This window comes from Pseudochaenichthys georgianus, chromosome 10 (genome assembly GCF_902827115.2).
Source record: "Pseudochaenichthys georgianus chromosome 10, fPseGeo1.2, whole genome shotgun sequence".
NCBI classification, from domain to species: Eukaryota; Metazoa; Chordata; class Actinopteri; order Perciformes; family Channichthyidae; genus Pseudochaenichthys; species Pseudochaenichthys georgianus.
Genome location: NC_047512.1, coordinates 33,018,750 through 33,043,130, shown reverse-complemented (window position 1 = coordinate 33,043,130; position 24,381 = coordinate 33,018,750). Strand labels below are relative to the sequence as shown.

Genomic DNA, 24,381 nt, shown 5'->3' with positions numbered 1-24,381 from the left:
TAAAATGCTATTTGCTTTTTTTTCTTCTTTTTCTGCTCACTGGTTCTTTAGAAAGACAGCAGCCTAAGAACCGAGTGAAGCTGGATTGCATGGCTCACTTTTCCGTTATTAACCCTTCACATTTTCACTCAATATGCAGTAATTAAAAAGATACATAAAGATAACTGCCAGATAAAGGACTGAGTGGGAATGTCACTGGGAGATACGGGTACAAATCTCATCCAAATACTTTATTTTTTCCAATTTATACCTGTTTTTTTATGTATATTTCATTTCCAAGGCTTCTTTAAATTTGGATGAGGATTTTCGCTTTAAGCTGCTTTCAAAATATTGATTTAGAAACAAGGAATTGTAAAAGTATAATGTCCTATTTTCTGTACAACACCACAATCTGAAGCATGACATGATTGGCAGAATATTTCAATAATGTATATAGAAGGGAACAAAAATCAGTTTTTCTGTTTCATCAGATATTCATAGGTTAGCTACAAGCTTTCAAATTCCATATTCAGTGTACGCTGTGCGACTGATTGAAAAGGGCAAATGCCACTGAGCATCAATTGCTTGTTGGCATTGTATGAATTCCATCTTCAGCCACAGAGAGATTGTTTTTCTCCCTACAGTATCCCTTATTTTCTAGAAACACAGCTTCAAACACAATGTAGTGGGGGCTTTTCATTTGGGTCAGTGAAATATTTTCTCGTAAAATCATCGATAGCTGCAGCTGCCCCACATTTATCCCCTATGGGTTTATCCCTCTTCTCTTTTTTTAGATGCCTACACAATCTCAGAAGTGACTTATGCTTGGACTCGAAATGCCTCCGACTCTGTCGTGGTGGAAGGAGAAAGCTCCCGCCTTAACCAGTACGACCTGCTTGGACAAACGGTCGGTCAAGAGACTATCAAATCGAGCACAGGTAAGCTATTATGGAGTTCTCAGTCGTAAAAGTCTACAGGGAACGATACAATCCATCAATGCCTCCATCCTCTGCAGTAAATGCTCCTTAAGCTATAGAAAAACAAAGAAACCCTGGATTTGGTATTTAAAAATGCTTAAAGTGGACCTATCATGCTATATTTGAAAAATATATTGTAGGGCCATACCTATATAAAGTATATAAATATATATATTTTTTCAAAATACCAAACAGATTTTAGCCATGTCTCATTTCGCTCTATTTGCTCTTTCCAGCCCTGTTTTTGCAGGGGGCTGATTCTGTGAGCTGCAACTGACCACGCCCCCCTGCAGGAGAGGGGAGTTGGCAGTTACTTTGGCATTAGGGCAGGGATATCTAGATACTTTCCAAGGTTTGACATAATGAATTGTGCTACTTTTAAAGCAAGCAACGATGTTTTCAAATCTGTAATCAAAAAGCTCCTCAAAAACACTATCGAAGCAGTTCCTGCCGTTGCTACGTTAGTTCAAACAGTAACAACGGACTATTTTTCTTAGCGGATGCATGTCAATTTAAATCAATACAACTATTTTTTAAATCAATAAAATCATTTTCTAAATCCAAAAAAGCATTTAATTTAATATTGGGAGTCATATCGTTACTTTGTTGAGAATGTGGCCATGTGTAATAATGTGCACATTGCATAATGTGCCTTCATGCCGATCTAGATCCCTCCGCTTCACGTTGGGCTCCTAATCGGCCTGTCGGTGTTCTTTTTTACATTACATTACATTGCATTTAGCTGACGCTTTTATCCAAAGCGACTTACAATAAGTACATTCGACCAGGAAGACACAACCTTGAAGAAAACAGAATCATATAAGTACATCAGGTTTCATAGAGCCAAGCATTTCAAGTGCTACTTAACTGGCTATAGATAAGCCAGTCCTTTATTAGTATATAAGTGCTCTGTTAGCAGTTCTTTGTTAGTAATTCTATCGCTCGAGGTGGAGTCGAAAGAGATGAGTTTTCAGTCTGCGCCGGAAGGTGTGTAAGCTTTCTGCCCTCCTGATGTCAATGGGGAGCTCATTCCACCATTTTGGAGCCAGGATAGCAAACCCACGTGTTTTTGCTGATGGGAACTTGGGTCCCCCTCGCAGCGAGGGTGCAGCGAGTCGTTTGGCTGATGCAGAGCATAGAGCACGCGCTGGGGTGTACAGTTTAACCATGTCCTGGATGTAGGAAGGGCCAGATCCATTCGCAGCAAGTACCAGTGTCTTGAAGTGAATTCTAGCAGTTACCGGAAGCCAATGAAGGGAGCGGAGGAGCGGCGTGGTGTGGGAAAATTTAGGAAGGTTGAAGACCAGACGAGCCGCTGCATTCTGGATGAGCTGCAGAGGTCGGATGACACATGCAGGTAGACCAGCCAGGAGGGAGTTGCAGTAGTCTAGGCGTGAGGTGACGAGAACCTGTACCAGAACCTGCGTCGCTTTCTGGGTCAGCTGGGGACGTATCTTCCTGATGTTGTAAAGCGTGTATCTGCAGCAGCGGGTAGTAGCAGCGATGTTTGCAGTGAAGGACAGGTTGTTATCTAGGATCACACCCAGATTCCTTGCAGTCTGGGTCGGGGAAACAACAGGGGTGCCGATGTTGATAGTCAGGTCAAGAGTGGGACAATCTTTTCCCGGAAGGAAAAGCAGTTCAGTTTTGTCAAGGTTGAGCTTGAGGTGGTGAGTGGACATCCACTGAGAGATGTCAGCTAAACAAGCAGAGATGCGTGCGACGACCTGGGTCTCTGAGCGGGGAAAGGACAGAATTAATTGGGTGTCGTCAGCGTAGCAGTGGTATGAAAAACCATGCGGGCTAATGACAGATCCGAGCGAGTTTGTGTACAGGGAGAAGAGGAGGGGACCAAGAACAGAGCCCTGAGGGACCCCTGTAGTTAATTGACAAGGGTCGGACTTGGACCCTCTCCAAGTTACCCTGTAGGTGTGGTCTTTGAGGTAGGAGGTGAGGAGGGAAAGTGCAGAGCCTGAAACTCCAAGTTCTTGGAGAGTGCGAAGGAGGATCTGATGGTTCACCGTGTCGAATGCAGCAGACAGGTCCAACAGGATGATGACAGAGGAGAGGGAGGCTGCTTTAGCAGTGTGCAGTTCCTCAGTGACAGCAATGAGGGCAGTTTCTGTTGAGTGACCTGCCTTGAAACCAGACTGGTGCGGATCCAGAAGGTTGTTCTGATGGAGATAACAGGAGAGTTGTTTAAAGACAGCGCGTTCAAGTGTTTTAGACAGGAACGGGAAGAGAGAGACAGGCCTGTAGTTTATAACATCAGACGGGTTGAGAGTGGGTTTCTTTAGGAGAGGGTTTACTCTTGCCTCCTTGAGACTGTTTGGAAAGTGACCAGAAGTTAGAGAAGTGTTGACGAAATGGGAGAGAAACGGTAGAATATCAGGAGCGATAGTCTGAAGGAGGTTTGAAGGGATAGGGTCCAGAGGACAGGTGGTAGGGCGGGCAGAGGTAATGAGGGTAAGAACCTCACTTGGCTAGAGAGGGGAAAAGGAGGTTAGTGTGCGGGTGGAAGGAGGGTCTGGTGACCCAGCGGTGAGTAAAGGTGAGTGTGACGAAGGTGGCTTCGTCACTATGGACTGACGGCTTCAGGCCGGGTGATGGGGCACTTTGTTGGCGTGATTGCACAGTATATGTTGTCTGTGGCTGATGATTGTGTGCACCTGGTGTTGTGTTGTCTCTTCCCCCCTCACCTGTGTCTGGTTGTGCTGATTAGAGTGGGTGTATATAGGCTCGGTTTCTCTGTCTGTTAAGAGGGCTGGGTGTGTGTGAGATCCTTGTGGCTGCAGGATGTGGACAAGGAGAACAGCAGAATTGATTGAGGCTGTGAACTTTGTGCCCATGTTTTTAATAAATGCCCACGCCGGGTTATATTTTTGGACGTTCTGCCTCTGCCTCCTTGCTTGGTCTTGGCCGCTCAACGGTCAGCTTCACATTTGGTGTCAGAAGTGGGATTCGACCAAGTAAGGAGGTGAAAATTACGGAGGAAAGAAGAGGGACCAAGGAGAGGAACCGCGGCTGGGGGTGGCTGTGCCTGGAACGGACCAGGGGGCCACGGCTGTTGGGGCAGCAGGAGACGAGAGAGGAGCAGCGTTTGCTCGGGAAGAGGAACGGAGACTCCGGACTCACGAGACTGTAGAGACAATGTTCTTCCGGGGGAGAGGGGGAAGGAAATGTGACGAAGGTGGCTTCGTCACTATGGACTGACGGCTTCAGGCCGGGTGATGGGGCACTTTGTTGGCGTGATTGCACAGTATATGTTGTCTGTGGCTGATGATTGTGTGCACCTGGTGTTGTGTTGTCTCTTCCCCCCTCACCTGTGTCTGGTTGTGCTGATTAGAGTGGGTGTATATAGGCTCGGTTTCTCTGTCTGTTGAGAGGGCTGGGTGTGTGTGAGATCCTTGTGGCTGCAGGATGTGGACAAGGAGAACAGCAGGATTGATTGAGGCTGTGAACTTTGTGCCCATGTTTTTAATAAATGCCCATGCCGGGTTATATTTTTGGACGTTCTGCCTCTGCCTCCTTGCTTGGTCTGGGCCGCTCAACGGTCAGCTTCACCGTGAGTCAGAAAAAGAAGAGCGAATATCATCAACCTTTTTTTCAAAGTGGTTAACAAAGTCGCTTGACAGAAGTGAGGAGGGGGGAGGGGCTTTGGGAGGGTCCAAGAGGGTGGAGAAGATGGAAAATAGTTTTTGGGGATTGGAATAGGAAGATTGGATCTTATCTTGAAAGAAAGTGCTTTTTGCCTGAGAGATCAAAGCAGAGAAAGAGGAGAGGAGAGCCTGATAGGTTAGGAGGTCGTCGCGGTGTTTGGATTTCCACCATTTCCGCTCTGCTGCCCGAAGGACGGTTCTATTAGCACACAGTGCGTCATTTAGCCAGGGAGCAGGAGGGGACTGACGAGCCTGCCGAGATGTGAGAGGACAGAGAGAGTCCAGAGAGGATGAGAGAGTAGAGAGGAGAGTTTCTGCAGCAGAGTTTGGAGGCAGGAGTTGGAACGAGTCAGAGGAAGGGAGGGCTGAGAGCACCGATGAGGCAAAGGTAGAGGGGGAGAGGGAACGGAGGTTACGGCGGACAGTTGCAGGATGAGAAGAGATTAGTTTGTTATGTTTGGAAAGGGGTAGAGAGAATGAGATGAAGAAGTGATCAGATGTGTGGAGCGGGTTTACAGAGAGGTTAGAAGTAGCGCAGTTCCTTGAGAATATGAGATCAAGGACATTGCCAGCTTTATGAGTTGGTGGGGACGGAGAGAGTGAGAAAGCAAAGGCGATTAACAGAGATGTTAGTTCGTCTATCTTCCCCGTCTGGAGGTTGAAGTCTCCGAGAAGTACAGCGGGAGGGCCAGTTTCAGGGATGTGTGAGAGGAGATTATCCAATTCCTCCAAGAAGTCCCCCAAGGCGCCTGGTGGACGGTAGAGAACAACAATGGTTAATTGTATAGGATGGGTTACTTTTCCCCATAATGACGCGTCGCTAGTGCTGCGTACCTGGACTCACATTCAGGTTCAGGTCCGGACTCAAGTCCAGAGGTTCAGGTTCAGGTCCGGACTTATAAGTCCGGACCTGAACCCATGGCTTGTGTCAAGTTGTGTGAGTAACTAAAGTGAACTTATTGTGAGCTAATTATCAATTGAAAATTAACTCATAATCAACTCAAATTCAAACTCATCAGGTTTATTGTGCTCCCTTCCAACTTGTGTCTACATTTCTCTACAAAGTACAAATGTGCCACTTAGTCTACAAATGACTTATGACAGCAACTACAGTGAACTACTACAAAGTTCAAACATTTATTTCATTTACCAAACTAAAGTAACCAAACAGTCCCTGAGCTGACTGAGCCTAAATCCCTAAAACGTTGCTGAAAGGTAGAGTGTAGAGTAGACTATACGCATCACACTGTTACACGCCTAATATACAGTATAGGCTACACTCTAGTGACTGTACAGTCAGAGTGTACTGTACTGTCTGTGCACCATGTATTTTCTACAACTCTACAATACATACTGTTAGAAATTAAAATCAATGTTGATATGGCGTAATTTTGAATTAAAAACACTAATTTAAATCACTTTTATTCTGAAAAAACCGAAAGTTCACACTATTAACTTAAAACTTTTATTCTGAAAATTCTTCACTTCCGGTTAGCATTAGCATGTGGCGAAATTCTACGTTTTCAAACCGTAAATCGAAGGTGAAATGACATGTGATGTTGTACACTGAGCACACTGGGATTAGCACTCATTTATTGACGCTGAATAACGTTTATCAGGGAATGTTTAAATAACCACAGACACCAGAATATACGTAAGTGCTAGTTTTTTTGCGAGTCCAAGTACCGGTTCCTGACGTTCCGGTTTTAACCGGACTTGAACCGAAACTTTTTACAAGTCCAGTACCGGTTCGGCGTACCGGTACGCAGCACTACGCGTCGCTGCACATTCTTACATATGATTATATAGAGTCATTATTCATTTGTTTTAAAGCAGGAGGCGCAAACGCTTGCCTCGGGGAGGGAGAAAAAGAGCCACAGCGGAGAATAAACAGAAGGGCAACCATGCAAGGGGAGTCTTCTTCGCTGCTTTTGTGGCAGACTACAGCGCCACTTACAGGCCTGGCATATGTACTACAGCGTCTCCAGCGCTTTCGAGCAGCAATGGCCGGCCGTGGCGCAACCTCTCATTCCCCTGATAGGTGGAGAATTGACCAATAGCCGTAGCGCCACCGTCCTGACGTCAGGACAGTGTTCAAATCTGGATCAGTCTGTATCAGATCCGTTACAGCCCCTTTTTTTAGAGATTTGGGTATGGAGGAAAAGAAAGAGGGTTGTGTTTTCTGACACTTGGTGAGTTCCCTGGAACACCGGGGACACATATTCATGTATAAAAGATGTACAAAAGTGCACTTTGCATGATAGGTCCCCTTTAAATTATGTAGCCACATTACTAAAACAGTCCAGGTTACTACATAGTTGCCAGCTGGCATTCAAGAAATTCAAACCACAGTGTGAAATGAACATAGTTACAGTAAAGGGACAGTGCAGATATAAGGCAAATGCACTAAGTCAGCTTAACATGAAAAATACAAAGGCAAGCCCACGTTTAAAGGGCCCTATTATGATTTGTGTTTTTTCCCTTTCCTGTTGTGTGTAATAACAGTTTTTTTGGATGTAAATGGTCCGCAAAGGCTAAAATCCCAAAGGGAGTTTCTCCCCCCTGCAGAAAACACCTCCATTGCGCTCTTTTGTTTACTTCCCTGATATAGTGACATCACCATGTAACACATGGGCTTCTATTGGCTAGCGCTCCAACACATTTGACATGGTAGACTAAGGGAAGGGTTCTGGTTTTGGTTTCTTGTTCAGGTGAAAAGAGGTGCATGAACCTGAAAATGAGCTAAATGTAACCCCTTTAATACAAATCAAATAAGTGTGCATCCCTAGTAAAAAATATAAAATAGGAATTAATAGCAGCCTTATAAAAGTGTGTAAACGAGATATTTAATAGCTTAACACCCTTTAGCAAATTGTGCTAACAACACTTAGCTTAAAACTGTGATGACATAGCTTTGAGCTGCTTCTTTATTATCTCACTTACAAAAAGTTTGACTGTGAAATTCAATCTTTGAGAAATGTGTGTTTGATTGGGTGGATGTAAAACTTTTCCACCTCTTCCATGTCGGTCTAGCTCGCTGTGAAACGCTTATAAAGTTTTGTTTTTTGTCAGCCACTTTCAGCGGCTTGAAAAACGCAGAGAAACATTTGATTTGGCTCTCAATGCATGACACACATTTTAAAAATGGGATTTTGCAGGTTTGAATTCCCTACTTTGTTCTGTATTTTGTAAATCTTAATTTAGTTTGGGCTGCTGCTGCTGCTGCTGCTGCTGCTGCTGCTGCGACAACCCTGTTACACTTTATAACCCCCACTTTGGAGAACAAACAGTGGCAGACCTTTAAATGCAGTGCAGTTTCTCTGGATGGATTTCAAATGGATGATAAATAAAGAACTAGACGACAGATGCTGATACAAAATTAGACATAAGGGAGCGCAGCTGCCTGTTGTAGCTGTCAGAGACACTAATGGCGCATTTCCACTGCAGCGGGTAGCCCTGTTTAAGCATCCTTAATCGTCCTCAAGCGGCCAGGCCAGTTTTTGGTGGCCTTTCCATATAGCGTAGCACCGGCTAGCGGGTACTTTTTCCCTCTTTTTTCCGGCCCCATAAAATCGTGGTTCTATCAGGCCAGGGCCAGGGCTGAACTAGTGACGTCAACACTCTCGACTGCTGATTGGACAGAGAGAATCGTCACAAGATCGCGTGCGAGATCATCCCTAGCGTCGCATATTGCAGCATTTGTATACACAGCATTTTTGTAAACGGAGGAGCTACAAAAATGGCAACGTCAAATAAAAGCACACCGTGGTCGACCGAGGAGGTGACGACGTTCCTACATCTCATTGGGGATGATAAAATCCAGCGGGAGCTCGACGGAACAACTCGAAATGTGAAAAAAAAAAGCCGATCGCCCCGCCTACACTGCGTTGCTACCCCAGGTCCTAAACTGTAATGGAAATGCGCCACGGCCTCGGACAGCCAGCGAGGCAGCCCGAGGCCTGAGCGAGGACGCTTAGGGACGCTTAAAAGGGGCTACCCCGCTGCAGTGGAAATGTGCAGCTGCTGGGTTCTTCTGTGATTTAAGTGTCTTACGTTGGTCGGTGCCCAAAGACACAGAAATGTCTCACAAAAGTGCAGTGATGCTTGAAATGACAAAGAAAATCTATGTTCTGGAGCCCGGGAAGTGAATGAGTCGATGTGCATTGAAAATGTGGCATTTCACTCAAATGGACTTGCAGGAGACATTAGCGAGTGAATCCAACAGCGACAAGCTCGTTAGTGGACGGGGTAATTAACTCTGGTGAGGTCTGGAGCTATAAAACATGGACTTGAAGAAAAATGCAGTAGATAAAAAGGGAGTAAGAAATGTTTTTAGGCCTTTAATTTACTGGCTTATAAAATACAAAAATGTAAGGAACCGAGTAAACAGGGATTTTTTTCTTCTTAAATGTAAACAGTCAGAGTATGCATTCCCAGATTTGTTTTTCATTCCATCATATGGACACTACATTTTTCGTTGGTTACAGAATTTTTCGCTTTAAAAAGCAATTACAATAGCACATTACGGGGCAATTTCAAAAAAGGATTGCAAGGCAAGTTAAATGGTCAAAACCTCTTCCTTCAAGTGTTCTTTTTACAGATTTAAGGGGAAGTTGTGTAAAAAACACCTCGTAAAAGCTTTGAGAAATATAGTAGTCAAGGAATCCACCAGACGTTGTCTTGAATAATTATTGGCTCTGTCAGGGGCCTGTACAAAAATAGAAATACGCTCTATCCTAGATAATCAGATGTCTCATTTAGGATTTATAATTCAACAAGGACATTGTTTTAAGTGAAAACACAAAACAATGGACACAAATACATCAAACAGGCTATAGTGGAGAAGAAATAAATAATGAGGGCTAAAAATAGGACTAACAGATTTCATGCAAACATATCAATGCCAAGAAAGGGGGCAAGAACTGGAGTGTGCATACACAAGTCTTAACGTGTGGCTGTGTGTGTGAGGGTGAGATGGACACCATTGCTGTCCAGAGAGTAGACATTGAGGGGAAATAGCTTGAACGATGAAATAAAATAAATTGTGTTAAATGAATTGGCTTTGAGTCCAGACTTGAGGCTTCTTCCCTAGGGATTAGAGGTGGTTGGCAGCTGTTTGCCTTTCCATGCTGGGAGTGACAAGGGATGTGACACCCAGTGGAAAATGGAAATGCTGCAACATGGTGCTCCTGTCAGAAAGGCTCCCTGCTGTGGCAATACGTTGCAGCAGAGTGAAATACTTAGCACATTGATAAATAACATGCAGGGACCAGTACAAATAATCCCCCAGTGGTTATTAACTTAGAAATAAACGCCCTCAGGGCTGCGCACAAGCAGAGCAGAACCAAAGCAGGTGGAGGCTGAGTGGAGCAGCAGGAACAGCAGCAGGAACACGTCAGCATGCACACTGGATGTGGATGTGAAAGTGAGGCTCTCTGAATAGGTGCCAGAACTGTGCAGCGACATGTGATTACAGAAAATGACGCATGGCTTGGTCATGTTAGAATTACCTAATTTGCAATGTTATTCTTCATCACAAGGCCAAAGCTAAACAAATGTTAAAGGGGCCTTATGATGCTCATCAAGCCTCACATCTGTATCGTTTAAAGGGGGGAATTCCTCCGTAGGGCTGCTCACGACTTGTAGTGGCTGAGTAGAAATCTCCTGACTTCACCGCACATGAAGAACCTCGGATTCTACTGATTTTATTCAATACAGACTTCACTTTATGAGATTTCCAAACAAATGTGTAATACTGTATTAAAGCATTACTTGAATCTGATCGGAAATACTTGCACCCTATACCCTATAAAAAGAGAAATAGCCAACAAGACAAGTGCTGCAAGGTTCAGCGTCTACATGATTGTAGAATGTTCCCACGGCAACGGATGAAACAGTTTTCGGGCTTGTCTATCAGCGGATTTTATAGCCTAGGTCCCCAAGTCCACAGGGTGGCCATTTGCATTCAGCTGGCACGTGCAACCTGTGAAACAGTGTCATTAGGAGAATTTAGAGCCAAATTAGAATTATATTAGTCTGTCAATCTAACCTGTCAGGCTCCTCATAAAGGGAAGGGCCAGGTCGCCACTGGTTTGTTATACAGAGAGCAAGGCCTTGATGAGCCTTAAAACCAGTTTATTCCAGAGATGTTTCTCAAAGTAAATGGTGGTAGATGGATTCCTTGAGAATCATGACCAAAAATCCTTTAAAACAGGTTTTGATGGGTGGGCGAAGGTGATGAGAAGATCTGAAAAGCATGCACGATTCTCTGTCACTGAGCGACAGCACTGATCTAATTTTAGCAATACTACTTAATGATGAGAGAAGCTTTTGAAAAACAAAACAGTTCCTGCAGGACCATGATACCGTTGATCATAATAATGGTGAGAAATGTGTTGGCGTGCTATAATTACCAGGAGACTGTGGTAATCCCTGGTGTATGCAAACATTACTGCATCTTTTAAAAGCGGGGTATCTTTTTGGATTGCTGAATGTGTTTTATTCTACTTCTAATTCAGACAGTTTTGGCAGTTTGGTAAATAAGAGCAGAAACTTTGAATCTGCTTTGGAAAATGGCAGAGGTGTGGACTGGAGTCACATGGCTTTGACTACAGTCAGACTGAAGCTACACCTTTGATGACGTTTTACTTAATCACAAAAGGCTTGCAAGTTCAAGTTGGACTTAAAGACCAATAACTCAAGACTTCAGTTTCACTTGTACCTTTTCAATTGAAAATACTTGGTAGCTTCCCCTCAAAGCCCAAATATAAGTTGGCCATAAATCCATTTTTCATACCCAGGAAATACTGATTTAAGTAGTTTGAATCTGTCTGACAATCGATCCAATCAATTTAAACCGTACCATCTGTTACTGAGCACCAGTTGAAAAAAATATTTACCAAAGATAATGTCATTCGCCAACATAAACCACTCTGTGGTCAACAAAAAACGAAACGAACTAAGGCACATTATGGCTTGTTTTGGACTAAAAATGTTGGACATACCTTGGGTCTGAATTCAGGGCTTTACAACCTTGTCTTGGGACTACATTGCAGAAAGCTCCAATAAACTCCTCCAATGATCCCACCTTTAGACAAATGGTCACTAATCCAAGAGTCAACCAAGTGGTAGAAATGTAAATGAGTATCATGATTTAACCTCTTAAGCCCTGAGCCTGTTTTTCAGGTTTCAGACTCGAAAATGCCACTAACACAACAAAGACTATATCTTCACTTCTAAAAGGGGTACATTAATAATATTTTCTCTCAAAGCAAGGTTACATCTGTGAGTTAGATGTAGAAGTGTCAGAATCAATATAGATGTTTTTATTTTAAAGTAAATTCAGATGGAACATAGTAAAAACATGTAAATTCTAATGTCCGCCTAAAACAAAAACATTACTTATAGTGAAAACCACCCTTGAATGATGGGTTAGTAGACTAAAAGCTTTAGGAATCCAAACTATAACATATAATAAGTACCCTGTATCAAGATTGATGCAAAACAAGTGAAATTTGACCTTTTTAGAGAGGTTTAGAAAAATAACCTCTGGGTAATTTGGGAACCATCAGTTCCATTTGAACTTTTTCACTGTAAAAATCATCTTATTACTTTGGATTATCACTATAGGTATGCATTCCATCCAAATACAACTGTTGTGACATTTTTTTAAATAAAATATAAAAACATACTCTGTTATCCTCTTAGGCCCCACGGACCCGAAATCGCGTCATTTGCAGGAAACAACGTCTAAGGAACCTTAATATTTAATAAACTATGAATATTTTATATCCATATAACGGGGAAAAACTCATTTAACTGATCTTTTTCATTTATTTTTTCAAAAAAAAAACACAATTCTAACAGTGAGCCTCTGAATTAGCCCCAAGCAAAAAATGCTAACCTATTACTGCACCGAAAATCACTCCTAGCTCCCTTATTACTTATCCTAGCTGCACATCCAACACATTGTTTATGATCGTAAAGACACAGAATCTAACGGTGCCCACCTCAACACTGAAAGATACAAACTCGCGCCGTTATCAACAAAAACGTACATCAAAACAAGTGGCGCTAGGTACTAACATGCGCTAGGCTAACAATGACTTGCCTTCCTCTTTGTCTGGTCTAAACTGGTCTTCAATGGCATTACAACGATAAAAACGATGATGTAGTTAATCCATAGGTTAATATCCAATGTGGCTGTGTCCCCTTTGAAATGTTCTGATAATCTATAAGCAATAAAACTGCAATTCCGTTATCTGCTGTCCGCTCTGTGCTCCGCGCTCTGGGTCCTGCTTCCTTACGTAGTAAACAATAAGTAAAGTCTGCTGCGTAATGTACTTAAGCTGGCTGGCATTCTTTATACTTTACGCAGGACCATATCTCTGGAACCCATTGGTCGATTTGGGTGATTTACACCTTTTTCTTAACCATTACATCCAATAGAATCGATGGGCAGTACCCAAATCCACGTAAACATTACCATTGCGGACGTAATAGAGAAGCAAACGAAACATATCTGAAAGTACAAGCCTGGACGGCAAAACTTTATACCCAGTATATTGCCATAAATATGATGATGGATTATCAGTAATTCCAGGAATTCGGGGTCCTACAGTGATGACATTACATGTGTAGAATCTGTGGAGTCTCAGCTTTAATCGGATATCTTGTTTGTGCAGTTACGATAAGTAATAAGGGCATTTCTACCGTGAGTGCTGTGCAAAAGTCCGTTAGCATTAGTTAGCATTTTTTCGCTCCATGCTAATTCAAAGGCTTGGTATTACTCTTGTGTTTCTTTTAGCTAAAAATGGTTCACATTGTCAGTTAGCTGAGTTTCTTACCGTTAAAAGGGTATGGAACATTAATAGTTTCATAAATGTTAAGAAGCCCTGAGACATAGTCTCGTAAAAAAACGGTAGGAGGGGTCCACTGGTGGGACCCTCAGGCTTAAGAGGTTTTTAAGAGAAAGTAAAGAATGAGTTTGATGATTTTGGAAGAGTTTGAGAAGTTGTTGCTGGTGGAGAATATTGACCTCAGGGTTAAGGCATCCAGTCTTTAGCGGCAAAGTCAAAAGAGGAGGGGACTGTTTACAAAGCATCTCTGTTGAGATACACATCTTCTTTATGCGTCCAAGCAAGTCTTCTTACTTAAGGGATCCTATTTTCACTCTTGGAACTTTTTTTGTTATCACAATAGAAGCATGCAGAATCCCTAAGGTATTTATAGGTACTGTATCCTGATTATGCATTGACCACAGAAAAAGAGACTTTAATAACTGCATCCCTGTGCCATGCAGTCCAACACTACTTTCTGCCTATAGGTATCATTTACCGGTATAGTGTTTCCCCTGTGACTGCATTCTACTATCAAGGGAATCCCTGCTACCATTTCATTGAGTAAGACTATGCTTTCATGCACTAAATGCTCCTATCTAGGTTAAGTGGTGTATGATGCCTCGGTAGAAGGCAGAATGCCTGCCAGTGACTGTTTCTGCTGTTTAACTAGTCACTCCACATCTGATTGGCTGACTTTAAATTAATCATTCATTACTAGTGTGTCAGTGTTTGGTGTAGCGTACTTGCAAACTAGGTCATTTGGCACGAACGAATGTGCTCTCAGGCTTCGAGAACGGACATCTTGCATAAGCCTCCGAACATTTCAACACCCAGTTACGAAAGTCCCATTTTCAGCCATACATCCATGTGTCACATAATCATGTTCAACTTGTTACCTTAAAGCACTTACTGTTGTAGTTGCCATGAACTCACTTGTTTGTATGCTTTTTAACACTTTATTGTGTTACTGCATACATTATAAACAAAAAACTCATGATTGAACAGAAATAAATGTAGTGATGTCTTACTTCACACATTGAATTATATATGGTGTGTATTGACTTTGTCTGCTTGGGTAGGAATTTCTCATTTTATCTGTTTCCATGGACAGCTGCTGGATTTTCGCAATATCACAAGATCACACGTAAATCCCTCTTGTAAGAAGGTTCATAGCGATATTTTCGCTCTTCAACATACTGGCCTTGGCAAGAGTTTGATTGACAGATGGTTGACCTAATCACCTGCCAAGTATTTTTTGAAAGTGCCTGCCCTTATTCAAACAGTTTCCAATGACGGCTTCTCAGATGGTTCTGTGTAACAAACCGTCTGGAGCGTCAGGTTAATATAGTTCTATCTTATGATAGTGCCCTCTAGTGGCCAAACATTTATTCAATGCAGCTTTTACTTTTGGTCTTTTAAGGGGGTATTCCACCAGTTTCTTATAAATTGTATTATTTTATCAAACTTTTATTTAACCAGGTTTTCCCATTGAGATCATCGATCTCGTTTTCAATGGAGAACTGTCCAACATGGCAGCAAGTATGTTACAACGTGAACATAAAACAACAGATAACACAAAAGGACAATGATACAAATGATACCCATGATGTCATCAAGTAACCTCATTGAGAAACACCACTGGCAGCGTTCCGCCCAAGGCCCTATCCTCTCCTATCAGAATTGTACACTTGCGATGTGTTTGGAAGTTATACGGTCTGTGTTTACATTAGCAAGCATCACTAACACCCAGAGCTAACGCTGTACTGGAGAGTATGTGTAAAAAAAACGGATATAAAAAGGTACTCACCTTGTGGTAAACCCGCGAGAGAGAAAGCGTTTGAGCTCCATACTGTTTCAGAAATAATCCTTGATGTGGTTTGGAACATAATATGGCGTTTAATCACGGTAGCGTTTAGCTGAGTTTCTGCTGGAAGACACTCTTCTCTGAGAGCTCACTGCTTGCATGCGGAAAGGGGCGTGGCCAGCAGCAGCTCAGGTTACATTTGAAGCTATGGACCCAAAATCAGCACATTTGTATCAGGGCTGAAATAGAGGGGTATGAGGCATGCTTCAATGCTTGATCTGTTTGGTATTTTGAGCAAAACCCTTCATAGACATGTTTTTGATATATCTGAAACATATAATATATGCCTAAAAATAGTATAATAGGAGACCTTTAAATCAAACATTTTTCTGATGGCCAGCAGGGGGCGACTACACTGGTTGCAAAAATAAGTCAGATTGTGTAAAAGTTTATGAAAAAATCAGTTATATTTTACTGACCAGTTCATGGCCTCAATTACTAGTCTAACGTTGTTTTCAATATAGCATGAAATCAGTTATTAAGTTGGTCCTTTAGAGAAAAACATAAAGCAGGGTATGCTTTAGGATTTGGCTACATTATGAATGACAGAAAGCTGAACGGTCTGGGTGTTTCGTCATTGAACTTGAAACCTCAGTGTGTGTCCAGTTCTACAAAAGATTGGCCTAAAATGCATTTTTAAGTATTTGATTGTATTCACCTCCACCCTTACTCATATGGATACTTCTGGTTTAAATAAACTAAGATTGTGAAGGCCAAAAACCAACCAACCTATCAAAATGCCAAACTCAGGGCATCATAACAGATGCGTACAAACCAATTGGTTACACCTCAGTTACTACATCTTACCTCTCAGTGAAGCGATCACAGGCTCATCTAGAGAATATGTAGCCACCTGCCATTATTGTAAATCCTCCTCCTCCCCCATCCACGACAGGCTGGCATGCAAATTAAATTACAAACGATATAGAGCTCCATAGGGTACTGAGAGTGCACTCAATTCCACTCAATTCCAGTGTGTGTGTGTGTGTGTGTGTGTGTGTGTGTGTGTGTGTGTGTGTGTGTGTGTGTGTGTGTGTGTGTGTGTGTGTGTGTGTGTGTGTGTGTGTGTGTGTGTGTGTGTGTGTGTGTGTGTGTGTGTGTGTGTGTGTGTGTGTGTGTGTGTGTGTGTGTGTGTGTGTGTGTGTGTGTGTGTGTGTGTGTGTGTGTGTGTGTGTGTGTGTGTGTGTGTGTGTGTGTGTGTGTGTGTATGTGTGTGTGCGTGTGTGTGCGTGTGTGTGTCAGTGTGTGTGTTTATGTTTAAAGAGAGAGAATTAGTCCTGAGAGAACTGCTAGAAACCTTGGAATTGACAACCCCTCCCCCTACCCTCTGCTGAAAAGGACTTTTCTCTTGCCAAGTGGCAGCGTGTATCAAGGCCTTCATTTCAGGATTGTAGCAAATGAGCTATGTTTCTCTGTTCTGTTGCCATGGGTAACACATCTTTTTCTTCTCATGTCTAATCTTGGCGTCTCTTTGAGATATCTTCCATTTGGAAGGCCTGCCTGCTGCTGCAGCGTTGGTACTGCCTTGTCAGATACGAGGCTTTGCGGTGCTACTGTTCGATGTATGGATGGATTATTTGATCAAATATGAACTGTAAACAGCTGAAATAGGCTGTTTAATCTACGTCTACGACTGCTTTGGCATCTTAAACAAGCATTCTCATAAAGCTTCACATCTACATATAATGTTCTCCTAAAATAAATTACAGAAGTTTGAAGCACTATGGAGTTGTGTGGCTGCACTGGAATAGTTACATCTTACTGGTAAAATCATCTCTGATGATTATGGGGGCTTGGGGAGTAACAGAGAACATGGAACAATGTTTCATATATACTGTATAGGAGTTAAAAAAGATAACTTTGTTCTGTAAAGGTTACAGAAAAAAAGAAACCGACTCTGACGCAAGAGACATCAAACTTGGCCAATGGAGATATCATCACTAATAGAAAGTTATGTTAATGTTGACCTTGTGTTTTAAGAGACTTTTAAAAGGACACCCCAGAGTGCATGTAAGAGTTTAACAAAAATAAATCTCCTCTGGATGAGGAAATGCAGACCAACAGTTTTATGTTAAATATTTACAAGCATTCAACTGAAATTTAAGTCAACTACGCAGATATTACTTTACATATTAAAATAATAATTTTAATTATTAAATGACTCAAACATCACATTTGAAATGTTATTAGAATAATATGAAATGGTGGTGCTTTAAAGTGACTGTGATTATTTTCTCCGCAGGTGAATACACTGTGATGACGGCTCATTTCCATCTGAAGAGGAAGATTGGTTACTTTGTTATCCAGACGTACCTCCCGTGCATCATGACAGTCATCCTTTCCCAAGTGTCTTTCTGGTTGAATAGAGAATCAGTGCCAGCCAGGACTGTGTTTGGTAAGCGTCTGCCTTTGTCAACGGCCATACCATCTTTCATTCAAAGATATATTTTAAATGGGCAATGAACCTCTGGCTTTACCTGTCATTAACGTAATCATGGGTGGGTTACCAGACAATAGAGCCCTGGGCTGACACATGAAAAGGCCCCATCACCTGCCCGACATAAAAGCAACACTCACAGACTTTAAAGTTGTTGGGCATCTTTGTATGGGCTCAGAACAGTCTCATAATACACACATGCACACAGAAGGATTCACACTTGTATTTCCGGATCCACACTTGTGTTTTTCAATGCACACACAAATGTGTTCCGTTTCATATACATGTAAATAAAATCCAAATACAGAAACAAGTTTTACATGTGTATTTTTGATCCTCACATATTTTGTTTTCCGTTTAAATCCCCTGCACCTGCAAACACAAACCGCTTTCTGTGCACGGATCGCTGTGCATTCGTGTGTGGGTTTTTTGAGACTCCCCTGAAGGTCAGCCGATTCGTACTTGTAATTTTTTCTATCTATAGCCAATCAGATGTCTCCTTCATTCAAAGCCAATCACATGAGCGCGCCCCCACGAGGGTAGATTTCTTGCATTCATGACACTTCATATACGCATTTTGCGCAGTCCGGTCAGCTCGCTAAACAGAGGGCGGAGCATCAGGTGATCATGCAGAGCAGCGTGTCTCCGTCAGACTCAGCAGCTGATCTGATCTCTCTCTCGCGTCCGGTTAGACTTCACTCGCGTTTGTGTCCATATCGGTCAGATCCAGCTCTCCTGATCGGCCTTTATAGAGAGCACTGATCAAACTATTAAGAGTGAATATCGGCCGATAATGACTGGCTCCCCCCGTTGACAGTTCACTGTCTAGCACTGGCTTCGTAGTGCACTGATCAATTAGGCTAAGCTAACCTGTAGCTGCTCCCTCCACACTCACAACAACTTCATACAGACATAAATAAAGCAGCTGTATTCGCCATACAGGAAACACACATTTAAAACGGTTTTGCCTGCCGTTTTTGTGTACACAAGCATTCATCAATGGTTCGGAAAGTGGTGCTGTACCTTAATAATATAAAGGCTTGTATTTGCGTGCATTTCCTGTTCGGAAAGTGGCGCTGTACTGAGAGTGGAGGTGTCCTGAGATTAGCGCCTGCAGGCAGGCTCCATGGACCTGTCAGCTCCGGACAGCGCAACATGCGTACATAAAGCGCTACGTCATAAACGCAAGAAATCTACCCTCATGGGGGCGCGCTCATGTGATTGGCTTCGAATTTAAGAGACTGGCTATAGATATAAAAAAATGACAAGTACGAATCGGCTGACTGTCAGGGGAGTCCGTGCACAGAAAGCGGTTGGTGTTTGCAGGTTCAGGGGATTTAAACGGAAAACAAATATGTGAGGATCAAAAATACACATGTAAAACTTTTTTCTGTATTTGGATTTTATTTACATGTATATGAAACGGAACACATTTGTGTGTCCTTTTGCGGATCATGAAATACAAGTGTGAATCCTTCTGTGTGCATGTGTGTATTATGAGACTGTTCTGAGCCCATATATTTGTGTCCCTTTGTAGTCGTTACACATCTCTTTGTGGTTTTTGTATCTCTTTGTAGCTGTTTATTGTCTGTTAATATTTGTATTTATTATCTCTGTCTGGTCATTTGTGTTTCTTTGTAGTTGTTGTGTGTCTCTTTGTAGTTGTTTTGTATCTCTTGGGAGTAATTGTGAGTCACTTTGTAACCATGTTGTGTGTCTTTGTAGTCATTTTCTGTCTTTTTGTGTTTTGTTATTGGGAATTTCTTTGGTGTCTCTAGCTGTTTTGCATCTCTTTGGGATTCATTTAGTCTCTTTGTGCCTCTTTTTTTAATAAACTCCCAGCCGGTAGGGGCGCCCCCTGACATTTTGAGCTGGTTCAGTTATCCATATATGAATGGAATTGGTTTATGAATGTGGGATTTCACACACATGATAGCATGAGGATTTTGCTCTAGTTAGTCAAAATCCCTGTTGTCAGTATGGGGGAATTGAATACAGCAATAACAATTGATGACATAGTGGGGAATAGGAGAAAACTAAATAAAAAGGAAAGAGTCTTCAGGGGCCTTTCAATCTCACAGGACAACATGTTTTTAGACTTGTTTGTTAGCCAAGTGGAACTAATGACAGTTATCTAAGACTGGTTTGCTTGTAGAAAGAAAAAGAGGTAGAGAAGTCTTGTCCTTTGGCCAATGATAGCAAACCTGCTGAGCAGTTAAAGCATTACTGACGGTCAGTGGCTCTAAGGGTAGAGTAGGCTAATAGTGACCTTATACTGTTAAGAACAAAGGACAGTAAAGACTAATGCTTATTCTTAAAAAGGTCAAACAGTGGTTACAGTGTTATGTATGTACATTATATAACACAATAATTTCTTAATGACTGATTTTCTTTTTTGCATTTCTAGGTGTAACCACTGTTCTCACAATGACAACACTGAGTATCAGTGCAAGGAACTCACTTCCCAAGGTTGCCTACGCCACTGCCATGGACTGGTTCATCGCAGTCTGCTACGCCTTTGTCTTCTCCGCTTTGATCGAGTTTGCCACTGTGAATTACTTCACAAAGCGCGGCTGGGCTTGGGATGGAAAGAGTATTGTGACTGAAAAGGTAACAAGTTGAAAAACTATTTGTTTGACAGGATACATTTTCAAAGTGAATCTATTGGCATTGTGACCACTGAAGAAAGTAATGCTTTTAGATTGGACAATGGAGTGCTGAAACATTGACAGTTCAAACATATGGTTATCGTTTGGAATGAAAACAAAACTACTCACTGTAGTTGAGAAAATGGTTGTGGTTCGGGTATATTTAAGTTTATTACATAACTACAGATATGTACATCAGTTAGGTATACAGGTCAAAGTATCTTAAGTAAGTTACGCATGTTAACAATTTTCTTTCCACGTTGAGGAATGATAACAACCTACTGAGCCAACTAGGTGGTAAAGCAGGGCTACACCACCTCAAATCTAGGATTATTACATTCAAAATTAAAAGGTTCTTACAAATATCACTTCCTGTGTGACCTCACCCTGCATCCAGTCCATGTCAGTATTAGTCCACCTGTGCTGCCAAGTTTCAAACAACCTCGGAAGTAATGGAAGGCAAAAAAAACGTTGAAAGTTACAGTGCATCCTTGTAAAATTGTTGACATATTTGGCCTTGGTGTTGATCTATTACCAGAAGACATCCAATGCCATTTCGCTGCTTCATTTACATGTCATTTAAATTCATGGATAGACTGTGACAAGTGACAGGTTTCAGGGTTGCATCTGTCTTTAAAAACGTTCACATCTAATCCTTGTGGTCTTTCAACAGAAAAAAGAGAGGGCTTCTATCGCCAAGAAGAATAATGCCTACGCTGTAGCAGTGGCCAACTACGCGCCAAACATCGCCAAGGACTCCAGCACACTTCCAACTATCGCTAAAGGTGGAGCTATGGATCCTAACAAGCCCAGAGCAGACGGCAAAGCACCAGATAGCAAGAAGACATTCAACAGCGTTAGCAAAATAGACAGGATGTCAAGGGTTCTGTTTCCGGTTCTCTTTAGTAGCTTCAACGTTGTGTACTGGGCGACCTACTTAAGCAGAGAACCCGATATAAAGGACATGGTCCCCTCCACTTAGAGGCCAGTTGTAGTGCGTTCTGGTCTGGGGTCCAAGAGACGAACCAAATACCTCCAGCAACTGTGTACATATACCTTTGCAGAGTGAAGTCCTGGATTGCAGTGTGATCCTCTATCTCCGCCTGTTTTCTACACTGTCTGCAGCACTTTTGAAAAGCCCGGCTTTTGTAAATGTGTATGTATATTTATATTCATGGTTTCATGGTGACATATTGTGTGATTACTTCTATTAGAGTGCATATTACCTTGAAAGTATGTTTCCAGTTACAGTATGTGGCCACTGTACATACAACTCAAATGAAGAGTAAACGAATAAACGTGAACACATACATTTTATTTACTTCTAATGTGTTGAAGTTTGCTGGTAACGCCCACTCTCTCAATATTATAGATTTTGTTTCTCTTTTGAGTGAAAGGATTTGTATCACATTTAATTACTTTCTTTGCCATCTGAGAGTGGCCTGACTCTTTTTTTTCAAAGCCAATGCAAAAACACATTTTGTATAATATTGTTACAGTGTAAAAGTTGTTTTATTATCTGTGACACAATCACACTCTGACCTCCAGAGTTATTGAAACACCTCAAGCCAAAAATGTTGTTAAATATGGAAAATGCATAACATTAGTGTGCTTGTGTGGTATTGTGAAAAAGTAATGAGAACACATTGGGTAGGAAAGAAACAATCGAGAAACAATCAAACAAGAAACAGAACTACAAAACACACATAGTGTTGAGGTGTTAGAGAAAAGACTCAAGCATTACTTGAAATAAATAAAAATAAAGTCAGTTTTTATTCAGAGCAAATGAAGGAAGCTGATATTCAGTCAAAATAAATTCAGAATGAAACAACGTTTGTGTTATATGTTTACACACTAATTGTATGAGGTTAAGTTTTGTTAGCCCTGGCAGAGTTTAAGAATAATGAAAAGGATTTATTTTTAACCTGAATTAAACTATATAGCCTAACTTAAAAACACTATGCGCAATACCTGGCCTAATGATAGGAGTCTATGAACTGTATCAGGGATTTGATATGCAACAGCAACATACAAATAACCTTCAGAATCTAAATGTATTTATCAATGTTTGACTGCTAGAAGAAAAAGAAAAGAACACAATAAATAGCTGACAGAAACACATCCCCCTATTATCAAACAAAGTGGCACAAATGTCTAACAAACACACAGCAACATTATCATCACATTGGACTTTTACATCTTACAAATAAGTCCAGTATTCACTCTTCGTTTAGCTCTATTTTGGTCTCCTACAACTCTGATGCAAATAACTGGGACTTTAGCATTTAATTTGTCTGACTTTCTTCACCAGCCAGCCGTAGCTAACTTTGTCAGATTGACGATTGGTACTGTTGATAGTTGATTTACAGAATACAGTAAATGTAGAGATTTCAAACCAAGAAAAAAAAGCTACAAAAGGCTGAAAAGCAACTTGAGCGCTGCTGAGCGTGACCAAAATGTTCTGTAGGTACGTCCTCTCAACTTTTCGCAGACATGATGATTAGTTGTTTATAAAAGGATTAACGCCACAACAATAATAAAAGTACAGATAATAATGAATTGCTAAATGTGCAAAGAGTTTAAGAGATTGCAAATAAGAAACATGAACAAAAGAGGTGTTGCTGCACAAGCACACTAATACAGACCATTATTTACTTTTTAAATGATTTATTTACCATGGTTAAAAATCCAAATTCTAATTTTGATGTATTATTTGAATGCATACAAACTCCTCAGTGTGAAATGTGAAAAAGTCCCATCACTTATTTAAAATGATAATATGGCAGCTTTTTTTGTACAGTAACTCTGGAGGACAGTGTGGATGAATTGGTGTAGACTAGAGCACCGTGGCACTACTTATCAGCATGTCTGCCATCTTTCATATCCATTGTCTGTCCCTTCACAACACATTTCATGATCACACAAGCTATTCAAACTAATTGCAGGGATAAAACAGCAAACACGGGACTGTTTTGTGCCAACATCAACCCCCATCAATCGTTTGTAGAAGATATTCTTCTACCAGTATTTATTATTTGTAATTTGCCTAAAGTGAGAAAATACAGCCAGGATTTGGGACTAAATTATTTATTTTCTCATAAAATGGTCATAGATTTGTAGCTTCATCTTGTATTGGTACGCAGATTGATTGTCACTAAAACTTTGAATGAACTCAGAAGCCATACAGTCATCATGTAATCCAATTCCATCAGCAACAATACAACAGGGACAACCAATGATTGTACTTTATGAGCATATGACACTGTGGTAAAAAAAGATGTATAAACCTATTTTGAAGATATCACAGATGCTGTATATCAAGAAGACAAATCGTGTATCAAGCCCCATATCAGCAGCCATAAGCAGTATGGTACTCTACTGTAAGTTTTTCCTCATAAAGTGATATTTTGCTTCACACCTATATTTATTTTGTTTTTGTTTGTTGACTCAAACTTTGCATGAAGAAAAAAAACCTAGCTTTTTTATTTATTTTTAAGAAATGATGTTGTCAGTTAGAAATTATTTTTAATTCAAATTCCACATCCTGAGAGAATCTTAAACATTCCAGATAAAAATCATTGTTCAAGATGTGGATGCTTGATTCGGTGCACAGTTTCTAATAAAACACATATCATTTCAATTCTTTATATCTAGTGCGTGCCATGTTTTTTAATTAGAGCCTGACTGATGCCAGTTTTTTTAAGATGTAATACAATATGATAATGTCATATTGGCCCATTCCTACGGTGGCAGACAGGAGCAAACACACTGTAACGGCCCGAAACCTTTACATCACATGAAACATGTTGCAAATATGAAAACACAAATGTGCCATGCTGCAAAACACAACAGAAACAGGGAGACTAAAAAGTGATGCACACAGCATGGGACCGGAGGGCTTGTTGACATTAGTTTTAAGGCCAACAACCACTGGAAATATACCTTAAATGTAATTTATTGGCTTTTTTTAACAATGT

General features: G+C 41.3%; 1 protein-coding gene across 1 annotated transcript in view; it reads left to right on the top strand.

Annotated features, from left to right (window-relative positions):
- The window catches only part of LOC117454383 (gamma-aminobutyric acid receptor subunit alpha-2), a 48,247-nt gene extending 24,198 nt beyond the window's left edge, over positions 1-24,049 (top strand). Inside the window, exons 7-10 of the mRNA XM_034093606.1 lie at positions 774-917; positions 17,562-17,714; positions 20,164-20,366; positions 21,078-24,049. Of these exons, the coding sequence (XP_033949497.1) occupies positions 774-917; positions 17,562-17,714; positions 20,164-20,366; positions 21,078-21,386 (809 nt within the window). The 3' untranslated portion in view covers positions 21,387-24,049. The remainder of the gene's footprint in view (positions 1-773; positions 918-17,561; positions 17,715-20,163; positions 20,367-21,077) is intronic.
- Positions 24,050-24,381: the final 332 nt, after the last annotated feature.